At 28.3% G+C, this 14,265-nt stretch overlaps 1 protein-coding gene across 1 annotated transcript in view; it reads left to right on the forward strand.

Annotated features, from left to right (window-relative positions):
• The first annotated feature begins 2,760 nt into the window (after positions 1-2,760).
• Positions 2,761-14,265, forward strand: part of LOC106765347 (sulfite exporter TauE/SafE family protein 3) — a 16,977-nt gene continuing 5,472 nt past the window's right edge. Inside the window, exons 1-10 of the mRNA XM_014649929.2 lie at positions 2,761-3,002; positions 3,112-3,375; positions 4,147-4,306; positions 8,222-8,422; positions 8,596-8,660; positions 9,377-9,404; positions 9,503-9,582; positions 9,660-9,746; positions 9,835-9,885; positions 10,357-10,578. Coding sequence (XP_014505415.1) covers positions 3,187-3,375; positions 4,147-4,306; positions 8,222-8,422; positions 8,596-8,660; positions 9,377-9,404; positions 9,503-9,582; positions 9,660-9,746; positions 9,835-9,885; positions 10,357-10,578 — 1,083 coding nt within the window. The 5' untranslated portion in view covers positions 2,761-3,002; positions 3,112-3,186. The remainder of the gene's footprint in view (positions 3,003-3,111; positions 3,376-4,146; positions 4,307-8,221; positions 8,423-8,595; positions 8,661-9,376; positions 9,405-9,502; positions 9,583-9,659; positions 9,747-9,834; positions 9,886-10,356; positions 10,579-14,265) is intronic.

Raw genomic sequence — 14,265 nt, forward strand, 5'->3', positions numbered from 1 at the left:
AAAAGCCTATCCCTTTTTTCCTCACCTTTATATACCTCAGTTACAGAACCGTTGCCTATAAGTGAAAATAATCGTTGTCGTTTCCCCTGACTGCACTATTGATTGGAATCTTCCATTGGCGTTAGGTGAAGAGGGTATAGGATGAGATGAACATGTGTTTGTATATAAGATATTCATTGATTGAAATCTTATTTGAGTTTAGATAGTACTAATTACAGTATCCTTGTCAAGTTGAATTTGTTGATATACCTCAAAAGTTGGTGAACACTTATCTCATATGCCTCTTTTACCCTAACGATGTATGTCGTGCTTGATTCATCTCATTATTTACATTACAGTGTAATTGAACATGGTTTGATAATGTGGTTTTATTTGAATCACTACTTGAAAAGTTCACCTTGTTGTTTGGTTCTTGACTCTAGTTAACACTCACCTTTTAAATTTAAAAAATATATTAATGTAAACACATTGGTTTGTGAACTTAGCCAGTATAGTATTATGTGAAGTTCACGTTTTGATTGTATTATCTTATTATCAGAGTATTCTCTCATTATTAAGAAGGTTATTGCTTAAGCAATACTTGTTATATAGAAAGATTGTACTCACCTAAATATGTAAATGTACTCATGATACCGAAAGAGATTGGTACTTGCAATCAAATAGGGTTATTTATTAGTGAAACTTCTTAAGCTAGGTGTTTAATAGATTGAAAGTAGTCATTGCATTGAGGATGAATGAATATAAATTAGGTGTGTATAGTCTATTCTTTACATTTTATCCTTACTCTCTTCATTATAGGGAAAACGTATTTTATAGGCAGATTATTATCAATAGTCTCAAATCCATCGATAATTTATAATTCGTCTATAAATGTCAATTATCGACATATTTACTGACGAATCCCTCTATTCTCTTTACTGACAAAATTGATGATTTTAGGTTAACATTTGGATTTCTCTCCCCAAATTGAATTACGCGAGCTCTTCCTTTTCACTTTTCTTTTTCTTTCCCAGCAACCTCCTTTCTTCCTCTTTCACTTCAACAACCAACATTATTTTTTCACTGTCCTTCTTGTTTACTTGTGGTCGCGTCGTGAGGGTGGGTGGTCCATTGATTTTGTCGCAACTACTCTATTTTTTCTTCTTTCATTTTGTTTTATTGAGGGATCGTGGTCGAGGGTTCATCCTACGATTGAGTGATCTTGCTTGAGGGGCTTTAGTTAAGGGTCCCTCGCTGCTATCGTCAAGGAAGACTATTTCTAGCCCTTGTCATCCAGGTAAGTTATGAAACAAGTGTAAAAATTAAGTTTGTATATTTCGTTCTTAGGTATTAACTATGTGCATTGATAGGAATTTGCATTTGTAAGGGAAATGTGATTTAATATATTGTTGTAATTGAGCCTCAATATGTTGTTCTATGTCATTCAGCCCCTCATGTTTTGTACAATTTTATCTTGCATCACTTCAATAACTCTTTTACTATTATTTATGATTATTAATATTATTATTATTGAAAGGCAAGAATATGGAAAAATGAGACACATTGTGGCTCTTGGGTTGGAGTAACCTGCCACCTCATCTCTAGTCATGTGATTGGCCTCAACCTTGCCTGCAGTTGGCTTCATGGCTAAATCCTTCCAAACAATACAATTTTTTTTCCTATCATCTCCAATCACTCAACCTTGCTTTCAACGATTTCCATCAATCTCATTTTTCATTTCTCTTTGGTGGCTTTGTCAGCCTCACACACCTTAACTTATTTGGTTCTTCCTTCCAAGGTCAAATTCCTTCCTAAATTTCATACCTTACAAAACTAGCCTCCTTGAATCTTTGTATTAACTATGATTTAAAGTGGAAAGGAAAAACTTAGAGGAGACTACTTGAAAATGCAATAGATATGAGGAAGCTTGTGTTGGATGGAATCCTAGGTAGCGGTGTTCTTACGCTCACTTCTTTTCTTGTATCATTTAGGGATGACGAGAAAGTTTACCAGGAGGATAATTTGAGTCAAACATTTTTTCCAACGATTCTGATTCTGATTCTTTGGTACCCCCTTCTCTGTTTGGTCAAAGCACCTTCTCATCGCATTGCAATTGAAAACCGTTGACTCAATCAATCAATTCATAGGACACAGAGCCAAAACACAAAAACCTAAACCTAATAACAAAGATTTTGAATATCTGAGAGCTCAAAAGAAAAAGAACATATGAGAAGTGTACAACCAAAGAAGGAAAATAGTTTGGCAGAATTATGAAATTGGCTTTGTTGGAATGAAATCAACAACGAGTTTTAGTAGTTAGCAGAGAAAGAAAAGGAAATTGTGATTGAATGGATGAGAAGTAACAATATTTGATTGAATTTTGATGCTTGTTAAATGGGAACGAGATTTGGCAAAGAAAGAGAGAGAGAGAGAAATGTAGGATTTGAGGGAGTAAATTTTGCAAAAGAAGGGTGGCACATGTTATTAACGTGTGCTTGTCACTCTTTTGCCACTTTTTTTGCTACGTTTCAATTTTGTACTGTCAAATATTAATTAGTTAATATCGTTAGTCTCTATTTAACGGAAAAGACTTCATTAATACAAATTTATTTATGTTAGGATACAATTGATATTTTTAAATCATATGTGGACAAAATAACAACCTTTTTTAAAAAATAAGAACGAATTTCACATACTCCAATAATCCAAGGAATTAAGCCTTCTTAAAATTTTAAAAGATTAAAAGAGAACATGATGTATTTTCTAAATGAAAAACCCTTAATAAAGTTATGGGAAGAAAAATCCGAGGAGAACATAATTCCTCTTTTCTATAAAAACCTAAAAATCGGCAACCACTGCTTTTCAGCTTATCTCCCTCCAACCTCGAAACGTGCACTCTCTTATGCATTAATATTGTCAGTGTTAAGAATCCAAAACCTGCGTGCGTCTGCTCCTTTCCTTTTGAGATACTCTTACATATTCTCCTGTTTTTTCCTCATTTTTTATGTTGTCGACCTTTTTGGGTATTTCCTATGACTGTTTTTCTTTCCTTTTTCCTTTTTTAACGACTTACCACCATTTTCTTAATTAACTTTTAATCAATTTCTTTCACGGTCTTGGCTATTCCGTTAGCTTTAACAAAAGATCAAGAACCAAAAGTTTTGCGAGTGGAAAGAAGCTTTCTAAGGAACAAAAGAAGAATAAAAAATGAGGTCGAAGTGCATGTTGATGATGCCGTTTACATTACTACACTTTGTATCGGTTGTGGTGTTTGTTTTGGGAGAGAGAATGATTACGAAAGGGGAAAATACGCAGAAATATGGAGGCAGTTTCCTTAGCAAAGCTATAAACTTCTTATGGCAATCGGGGGAATCAGGTTATCAACACGTTTGGCCAGTAAGCTTTTCATTCTTTCTTTTCTCTTAGTTTCTGTGATCTTATCTCTCTGTTTTTCCTCTAATAATTATCTATCTAGATTCGCAATTTCAATTCTCTTGAAGCATTGATTTTTTTTAAAGGATTTAATATTATAATCATGTTTTTACATTATTTATTTTTTTCTTTATTTTAGTTTGGATATATGTCATGTTTTTGTTTTTTTTTTTACTCACTGTACTTTTATTCTTAAGAAAATAAAATTAACTGATTTTTGTAAGTTTTAATAAAAAATATTTTTTTTTCTTAATTTTGTCTCAAAAAAACTTAAATCAATATTACAAATGAATATAATATATATTTTGAAAATTAAACTTTAATTTATTTTTATTCTTAAAGTACTTTTGAAGAAAATCTTAAAATGCATTTATTAATGATAAGACAAATATTGTCCATCGTTTCTCCGGCACATTTTATTATTATTATTTACACTATTAAAAATTATAAACAAACAAAAGAAAATTTTGTTATTCTATCATTTAATCAGTCTCCTATTCAATTATAATTTAATTAGTTTCTTAATTTCGAGATGGAACCCATACTATATTTTATTTTTAATGAACTTTAATTTATATAGTTTAACCCATAATTATTGGTTTTAATACTTTGTTATTGAGACTCCCATAAATTAAATCTTTAACTGAAATTAGGTTTTTCTTCATCTCTTTAATCTCTGATTTTGAAATACCTATTTTGAAAATTAATAACTGGAAATTGACATGTAAATTGCAGGAGATAGAATTTGGATGGCGAATTATTTTAGGTACTATAATAGGATTTTTTGGAGCAGCATTTGGAAGTGTAGGAGGTGTTGGTGGTGGCGGCATATTCGTTCCTATGCTTAGCCTTGTTATTGGCTTTGATGCAAAATCCTCCACAGCTCTGTCCAAATGTAAGATCTCCATCACCGTTTATTTTTCCCACTATAATATATACTAACAGCTTTATCATTTATTTTACATTTTTTATCACCATTTCTATTACTTTGTTATAACTTTAATTGCAAATTTTATCACTCAAGATCATTATTTTCCACAATTCTTTTTTATCTTTATCATGATTTTCAACTTTTATGTATTTTACTGACTCATTAAATGAATAATAATTTTTCAATTTTTATGTTTTTTACCCATTCATTAAATGTGTAACAATCTGTTAATGACTCACAAAAACCGTTTTTTATATAAAAAACGAAATGATGTCAAAATGATATTATTTTTAAAATACTTGACAGAAGGTCAATTTATTTTGTAACTAGTTGCTTGTTAGCTTAGTACACCATACACGTTTAAAAAATAATCACAATTTTAAAAGCTTGAAAAATATAATAGGAAATATTTGAAAAGGATAGTTGTAGATAAAATATTAATTAATCTTCTTTTTATTACGAGGGATTTACTACTTTTTATCTTTAAATTTTTCCAAATTTTACCTTTATTCTGTATTCAAAATTACTAAGTTTTTCTGCTTAACGACCTTTAATACATGAAAATGCATGCAATTTATTTGTATGAACAGTTGGAAGATTGTAATACAATTTAAAAATAAACGTTTTCAGTTTATCTTTAAAAAAAAAAACACTCAATTGAATTTTTATATTTATAAAAAAAATATTCAATGTGACTGTTTTTATTAAACGAAGTGAACATCATTTATAAATGTTACCAAGTAAAATATGAATTAGTTATGTATCAAAATTTTGATCATCAATATATCATTTGAAAATTATGAGAATTTTAATGTTAAAAATATTTCAGATTTTGACGCCTAAAAAAATTAGGTGTTGAATTTAACATCTTTAAACCTTATTAATACTCATTTAACCAAAAAAATAATAATTAAATTTCTTTATAAAATAAAAACTCAATTAAGTAAAAAATAAATATAATAAAATCCTAAATATATATAAATTAAATTACTAATAAAAAAAACTTTTGCACTTTTCAACTGAAAAACTAGTTGATAAAGTGAGTAAACATTTCACACCGAGAAAATTTTATTAAAAAGTGAAATTATAATATATAAATTTATTGATTGTAATTTATAACTTAAATTGTTTATTACCTTAATTATTTCAAAGGTAAAAGAAATCCCACCTCAATCATTAAAATTAAAATAACATTAAAAAGAAAAGAGGGAACAAAAATTGTGGTTCACGAACTATTTCTGCAATGTTATGTTACTTATCTCTATCACCATTTTGTTGTATCAATTACGTGTATGAGAGATGTGGAAATGTGGGTCCCAGGGGTCCATATTTGCAACTTGCCAACCAGATAATTGAAGAAGACAGCATGATTAGGCCCAACCATAATCGAGAGGAGATTACTTTAGGTCTTAGAATTCATTATTCTAGGATATTAAGAATCTCATTATGATGAAAACGATCTCATCATAATTTATCTTTTTTTCTATTTAAAGAGATTAACATATAATACTAGTTTATAAATAATAATTAAAAAAAGAATATATGAAATATAGCTTTCTTTGGTGTTTTAAAATTTTTTTTATATTCATTAATAAAATCTACAAAAAATATCTTGTAATTGATAAAAAAAATATTAAAATATAGAAGATATTGTAAAAGAGAATGACGCCGAGTTCTTGAAAACTAGAAAGATTATTATAATTGATTTAGACAGATTACCTTTGCTTGTCAACCACAAACAAAAAAAGTATTTTGTTTTAAACTATAGAGATTATCTAAAGGATTACATGATCGTATTTAAATATGAAAACTTAATATGAACCACCTCATATATTAATAAATTTTTTTTATTTTTTTTATTTTTTCTTTCTTAAGAAAATACAATTTTTTTATTATTATTTTACTTTTATAAAGTGTATCAAATAAATATAAAAATATATTATCTTACTATTATTCTATTTTATTATATAATCTATAAGTCAAACTTGTATTTTAACTAAGATTTAATAGTAATCTAAGTCATGACAATGATAAAATAGAATAATTAATTGTAACATGGGATACTTGATTATATAAAAAATTACTACATTGTACAAAATCAAGATAATTAATTATATTATGATGCATTAATAAAGTTTAAATCACTTTTTAAAATATTTTGAAAAGATTTAAATTAATCGCATATATAAACTAAAATTAATATATGAATCTCATACATTTACACAATAAAGAAAAATAATATTTAATTATTGTCAAAAAATTTAAAAGATTAAATATATTTTTATTTCTTAATTTTATTGAAAATTAAAATTAGTCTTTCTTCAAAATTTTGAACCAATTTAATTTTTTATTTTTATGATTATATAACTTTATTTATTTTAATTAAATTTTGTTAAATTGATTTGATGTTTTAAAAACATTTATCAATTAACATAAAAATAAAGATATGTCCAACAATATAAATAACTTAAATGGTATTATAAAATACGTTTTAAACGTTAAATAAACTTAATAAAACTTAATTAAAATAACTAAATCTACATACTTTAAAATTAAGAAACTAAATTAGGTTAAATTTTTAAAGAAAAATTGTAATTTCAATTTTTATTTTAAGTTTAAAAATAAAAAAATATGTTTAACCCAAACTTAAATAATCATTCCCAAAGTCACTATTAACACATCTTAGATATCAATTATTTATACTTCCAAATTATATTTTCTTATAATTCATATTGTTTTTCTAGATTACTTATTTTTATAATCTATACTCAAACTTTTTTCTTATAATTTATGTTAATTCATCCAAATATAGTTATGCATATTTTTATGATCTTAAATATGTTTAGTTTATTAAATTATAGTTGAAAAAAAATAATATTCGTGTATTATTTTGTATGCTTGCTCATTATTGTTTCAAATAACTACAGTAAGCCGGACAAGCTTTTTGTTCTGTCTCGATTTTGTCCTTTCCCTCCCGTTGTCCTGTACATTATGAATAATTCTATGACTAGTCTTTTCTGTCATCACCTTTTGCTGTGTACACGTGGCCGGTGGGTGGCAGGTCTCTAAATGTCGTCGACATTCAGAATAAAACATTTCAAAGATCTATTTGAATACATTTTTTCTTTATAGGAAAAATTAAAAATAAATGTTTCTGAACTAAAATTAGGTTATGAACAAATTAAAAATTAATTTCTTAAATGTAAATGAACTTACGAGAGTCTCTAAAGAATGGAAAAATTATTTTATTTTGTCTATAATATTTATTTTTATTTCGTTTTATTATTCCTACAAATAGTCATGCAGAATTTTTTCTACAAACACCTAAATTATTCTCTTTCCTTTTTACTTTTTTATAATATAAATGGACATAGTTGTGGTTGTTTTTCATCGTAATATATAGTATTTATTTATTCAATCCAACAAGAAGATATGAGTTAAACATTTAAAGGTTCAATAGGAGATGTTATAAAATATATAACAAAAATAAATCATACATCATGTAAGTAATAAAATCGCTTTAATTTCACTTAACAATGTTATAAAATATATAACAAAAATAAATCATACATAAAAACAATTAAATCTAATATATAACATTTAAGTTCAATAATAATGATATATATACAGTTCATTAACTTCTATAAATGATTTACATACCAACTTATTGTACCTTCATATTGCTCTTAAGATCATAGATAATTCGATCGATTCTATCTACGTTCAATTGAAATCCAAACTTTAGAAAAACAAAAGGTTAAACAAAATCCAAGTAGATTTTCAATTCAATTCCTAGTAGAAAGACAAAAATAAAAGTTATTTTCAAAGATTAAGATGGTCCCACAACGTTTGAACCATCAGATGTTCTGTTTGTGTTAGGTATGATCATGGGTGCAGCTTTGTCAACTGTTTACTATAATCTTAATCTAAGGCACCCCACATTGGATTTGCCCATCATCGACTATGATTTGGCACTGCTCATTCAACCAATGCTTATGCTTGGCATCAGTATAGGAGTGGTCTTCAATGTGGTAGTTGCTGATTGGATGGTTACCATGCTGCTTATAATTCTCTTTTTAGGTAATGCTTTTATTTACTCATTTTTCATATTTAACAAGGATAAAATAACTTTAAAAAAAAAGTAAATTTTTGTATTTTTTTGAAAAAAAAATAGTACAAAATAAAACTAAATAATATTAAATGAATGTAAAAATATTATGTGTGTTAACTCTTTGTTATTGGTTTGCATGTAGGTACATCTGCAAAGGCATTCTCTAAGGGTGTTGAAACATGGAAAAAGGAAACCATAGTGAAAGAGGTAATTTCTATTTGATTCAAAAATACATACTAGTTTTCACTACTTGTAAAGCTAGGAACACATTAAGGTTATAACAATAAAGTAATAACTACTTGTAGGTTATTTTTTAATAAAATATGAACCTTTGTTTATCATTACCAGTTTCTTGAAAGGTATGGAAATTGAAAATACTGATAGTAAAATGTCTCCGCCAAGGATTGTAAAATTTCGAAAATCTAATGATAAAAGGGTAAACCGTACATAAATATATATTATGGTAGTAATATAAAAAGAAAAAAAATTATTTACATTTTATTAATAATTAAGGTAAATAAATATATGTCTTCTATTTTTTATAACAATAATGTGTATTTATTAAATAAGAAACTAATATTAATATGTAATTAATTTTACTGGAACTTACACATTTTATTTTATAAATATAAAATCTTTAATCGTACATTTCACTTTCTACCGCGTCTTTTAAATGTCTAATTGGACAAACTGACGTGGTTTTTAATATATGATTAACTTATTTATAACAATGTCACCCATTAATATATTTACTTTGGATTTAAGGTGGTTAAAGATGATGTTAAAAGTATTTTTTCGCTAGTGTCAAAATTAATTATATATTAATAATAATTTTTTAATTATCCTACACTGATTATTTTCTGGTGATAAAATATGTATAAATTTTGATGGCTTATTTTCTGACCCCTGTTCTTTCGTTATAGGAAAATGCTAGGAAAGAAGACTCAAATGGTGAGTTAAGAAACTTGTGCTTGCTGCGTATTCCATAACATAGAACATTGTCATTTTGCTTTTTGCAGTGGGAAAGTGTTTATAGTTCGCTGTGACAGGTTTTGGGACTGAAGTAGAATACAGACCAATTCCTAATGAACCAGATAATGATATTGCGAAAGAAACGAAAAGAGAAGAGGTCAATACGCTCTACTTTGTTTATGATTGGAGTGTGGTTTTCATATCTGACTGCAAATGTTTATTGGAATATTGAAGGTTAATATAATTGAAAATGTGTACTGGAAGGAGTTTGGACTTCTCGTTTTAGTTTGGGTCGCGTTCCTTGCAATACAGATTGCCATGGTCTGTTATTTTTCAGTAAACGTTTTCTTTATCACTATTCTGTTTCTAATTAATTTCACTCAAACTTTTCTATTGACGATGTCAACAGAGCCAAACAACCAAATGTTCTACAATATATTGGGTATTCAACATCTTGCAGGTAAAATTCTTATCAAGATATGCTTCGTTAGAAAATGAAACTTGTCTTTTAAGTTTCACATTAGATAAAAATAAAAAATTAAATACTATACAGAGATTAAAGATTTATTAATCTATTATTTTATATGATTAGACTCATATATTTAAACATAAAAGACCCATTGACTTTTTAAGTTTGGATAGAGAACCGCGTCTTTTGTTTTTTCCATAATTTAGCGTGTTTGTGACATATTAGCATTAAATTTACAATGAAAATATTCTACTAAGCATAAAGCTATTCTTAATTTATATATTCTAAACATGTTATATCATATTTTTCAACATATATTAATCATAAATAAAACTAATGTACACTTAGATAAAACTCAGATTTTAGTAGTCTTGCTTGTTCTAAAAATATTTGTGATCACTTATACAGATTGAATGTTATAGAACTGTTTAAAGCATGCCGTTTCCATGTCATGGCATGCAGATTCCAGTTTCAGTTGGGGTAGCTGGATATGAAGCAGTTTCCTTGTATAAAGGAAGGAGAGCAATTTCTTCTGTGGGAGATCAGGGCAAAAGTTTTACTATTCCGCAATTAGCTCTATACTCTTTCTTTGGAATATCGGCTGGAATTGTCGGTGGCTTGTTGGGAATAGGTGGAGGATTCGTTATGGGGCCTCTCTTTTTGGAGCTCGGAGTCCCACCTCAGGTGACCTTCAATTAGTACTATTACAAATTTTGAAACACAAATGTTCACTTCAATTGAAAAAAATACGATTCATCATGAATTGTGAAAATCCCATTTAAATTCACTAAATTCCCTTTAATTTAAATTAGATTTTCTATAAAATATATTAATTTATATTGGAATCAATATAGATTAGATTTCACTCGTCAACACCCAACAAATCTAGCATGGATTTGGTCCCATTAGATGAAGTTTACCGTGAGCTCGCCATACTAGCCTATTTGAATTTTAGCTAGTCCAATTCAACTAAGTCTAATATAAGTTTAATTTGACTAGACTTAAAATGACTTGTAATTCAATTTGAATTGATTTTTTTATTCACTTTAATTTAAATTTGACTAAATTCAATTTGTATCAGTTTTTCTAAACCTTATTTAAGTTTAGATTTGAATTAATTTGTCATCAAGACCCAACCAATCATAGGTTTAATCCCATTAGAACAAATATATTATGTTACTCTCTCTAGACTCAACCTTTCTCAATTTTACTTGAGTTTGACCCAATTCAACTAAGCCTAATCTAACTTAGGCATGGTTTTGTTGATTTTGTGAATCACATATCAATAAATAATAAACAATGAACCCTTATTAAAAAAAAGTAGTTCTCAATTCCCTTTAGAATAGAAAACATAAGCATACCTAAAGGATTGGCCATTTGGGAACAATTAGTAATCAACCTTTAATTGGTGTTTGATCTTTCCTATGTAAAGCACCTTAGGTTCTCTCTTTATTTTCTTCTCTAATGGGGATGAAGAGAAAGAAACAGGAAATGAGTGTGCTCATAGATGGGGACCATGACCCATTTATGTAACTTCTGTCGGTTACTTTTTCTAAGTTTCAATAATTTCAATTTGCCCCCTTCAAAAAATTAAAATCATTGTTGGTCTTTACACAATATATCTTTCATGACATATATGTCATTAGCCATATTTACTTAATTAAACCACTTTATTATGTTGACTAACAAAATATAGCCCTAACACATTTATTAATTTGGTTTATACATATGAATGATCCAAATTGCTAATAGGTTTGTCCCATTTTGAGCTAGGATAGGCCTAACCCAGCCTGATATGAGCTCGATTTGACTAGGTATAAACTGACTTGTAATTAACCTAACTCAATCTTAACCTAATACCTAGGCCCAACACAATCTATTTGACCTAATCCTCCCCAGCCTAGCATGCCTAGGCCCAACTCTAATTAGTTTGACTTAGGCTCGACGAAGCCTTAAACCAACCTTTTTTAACTTAGGTCTATCCAACCTAGACTTAACCCAAATTGGCCTAATGTGGACCCCAACTGACTTGACCACTGTAGACTTGGGTCGACTCGACCTGACATGGATTCGACTCGAGTTGGGTCGCATTCAACTTCATTGGACATGAGTCTTCTTTGACTTAACTTGATGTGGACTTGGTTAACCTAACTAATCTTAAGCCTAACCCAGCTCCATTTTATATAGACTTAGGCCCTCCAAACACAATGTGCAATTGGGACGATTGGACACGACATGGCTCTTATTTGACTTATCCCAACTTGGATCCAATTCATTCTTGCTCAACTCGAGCCTCACCAACTTGGCCTAACTTGGTCCTAACCCAATTTTGCTTGACTTGACCATCCTAACTCTATCTTTTGTCTTTCCCTAAATGTTAAATAATGTATCAATCAAGCTATCACAAACATTCTTATTTACATGCATTACCAACCTTTAACTACAACCAATATAGAAAATAAAAATAATATTGACTTTTTCTTCCTAAAGCTCGTTGCAGATTACTTTTTAGATGTTTTTCCAAATACATGATGTAATTTATTTGTTTTTTTATGAATTTGAAAGCCAATCAATGGAATTAGTGCATCTCATTCTTTTGATTTCTATTGAATGTTTTTCTTAACCTTTAATAAGGATTACTAGATTGTAAACATATCTGACGACATAAATATACTATCTTCCTTTTATGTTTTAATTGATGAGCTATAATGTTTTTTTCACACATAGGAATGTTTTATTACCCTTAACATTGTACCTGAAAAATTACCGTAAGATGGGAAGTCATTAATGGTGCAAAATAACATTGTATGCATTATCAAAGTTTCGAAAGCAACAACATAAAATATTTTAACCCATAAAAACTTCAAGTCTTCAACTAATGGATTGAGAGGAACATCTATGTCATTTTTAGGCTTCCTTGAACCAAATATCATCATAGGCAAGATCATGTACTTCCTCTTCAGTCACAGTCCAAGAGATAAGTTATAAGTCAATAATATAATGGGCCAATAACTTTTGTTGGTACTTAAAATTACCAGATGGATTCATTTCATCGATAACTAAACCAAATCGAGGATTTCTACATTATTGACTAAATAGGAGGAATTCAGGATCAAATTTTTTCTATTGCATTAAATAAGTTGGATGATAAAGTAGTCCTTAAATTTTTTTCTCATCTATATGCCATATAAGGTTCTCGATGTCTTTTGTATTCATAAACAAATGCTTAAGTCTAGTCACAACTGAAAGGTACCAAACTACTTTCAAGACGAGACCATCATTTTCTACCTGACCATTATCTTCATTATTTTTTTTTCTACTTGTATTGTGATAACCTACACCTCAAACATTTTTTCAAAACCTTCGAATTCTTTCTTGTATAATACGTAATCATTAGGACATGCATTTATCCTTTTATACTCTATACCCATTGAACAAAGAATGTTATTCACATCATAATTATGAGTAAGTATTGTATTTCCATCTAGAACATAAACATAACCAATTATGTGAAAATCTTATTAGTCCAGTCATTGGTTGTCTTCAAAGTCAACAGCCTTAACACTTCTGACGATAGTGTGAACTTAGTTGAACCAACATATAACGGAGTCTCAACATCAGTAGACATCATCTCATACACATGTGCTTGGACAAAGCTTTTATGCCAACATCATGATCATGCCCTCTAATTTGTCTTCTTTTAGTCGATCTTTCATGGTGGAATCCACATTTTAAATTTGAGAGGCAATTGGAAAATCTATTAATTCATCGTGTTATATCTATGTTGTATAACTTCTAAGGAAACCATCATAGATAAGGTGTTCCCTAATTTCGGTTGCATCCAAGTTTCTCCCATTCAAACAATTGACATAAGGAAATATAAACTTCACTTCATCATCCCTTCTACTTCACTAAGTTGTGCAAGTTGTATGAATTCTTCTACTCCTTTCTCTTACTCAACACTGATGCGTGGTGAATTAGTCCAATCATTATCCATATATATATATATATATATATATACATACATTAAAATTGTGTGAACAATTTCAATAATCTTTAAATGAATGATCACATCGCTTTTGTATTGAAGATGTGACCCTATCTCATTCAAGAAGATTCATTGTTTTTTAATTTATTGATATATGTCAAATCTAAACAACCTATTTTAAATTTTACAAAATTTTGGTAGCATTTTGCATTCGACTTCAGGTTAGGCAAAATGAAAGTGATTATAAACCATAATCAAATATGTACCCGAAAATCAATACAAAATACGATTGGCAAATATTTATGAATTTTAATATATATATATATATATATATATATATATATATATATATATATATATATATATATATATATATATATATA

The sequence above is a fragment of the Vigna radiata genome, chromosome 6 (genome assembly GCF_000741045.1).
Source record: "Vigna radiata var. radiata cultivar VC1973A chromosome 6, Vradiata_ver6, whole genome shotgun sequence".
In the NCBI taxonomy this organism is placed as follows: Eukaryota; Viridiplantae; Streptophyta; class Magnoliopsida; order Fabales; family Fabaceae; genus Vigna; species Vigna radiata.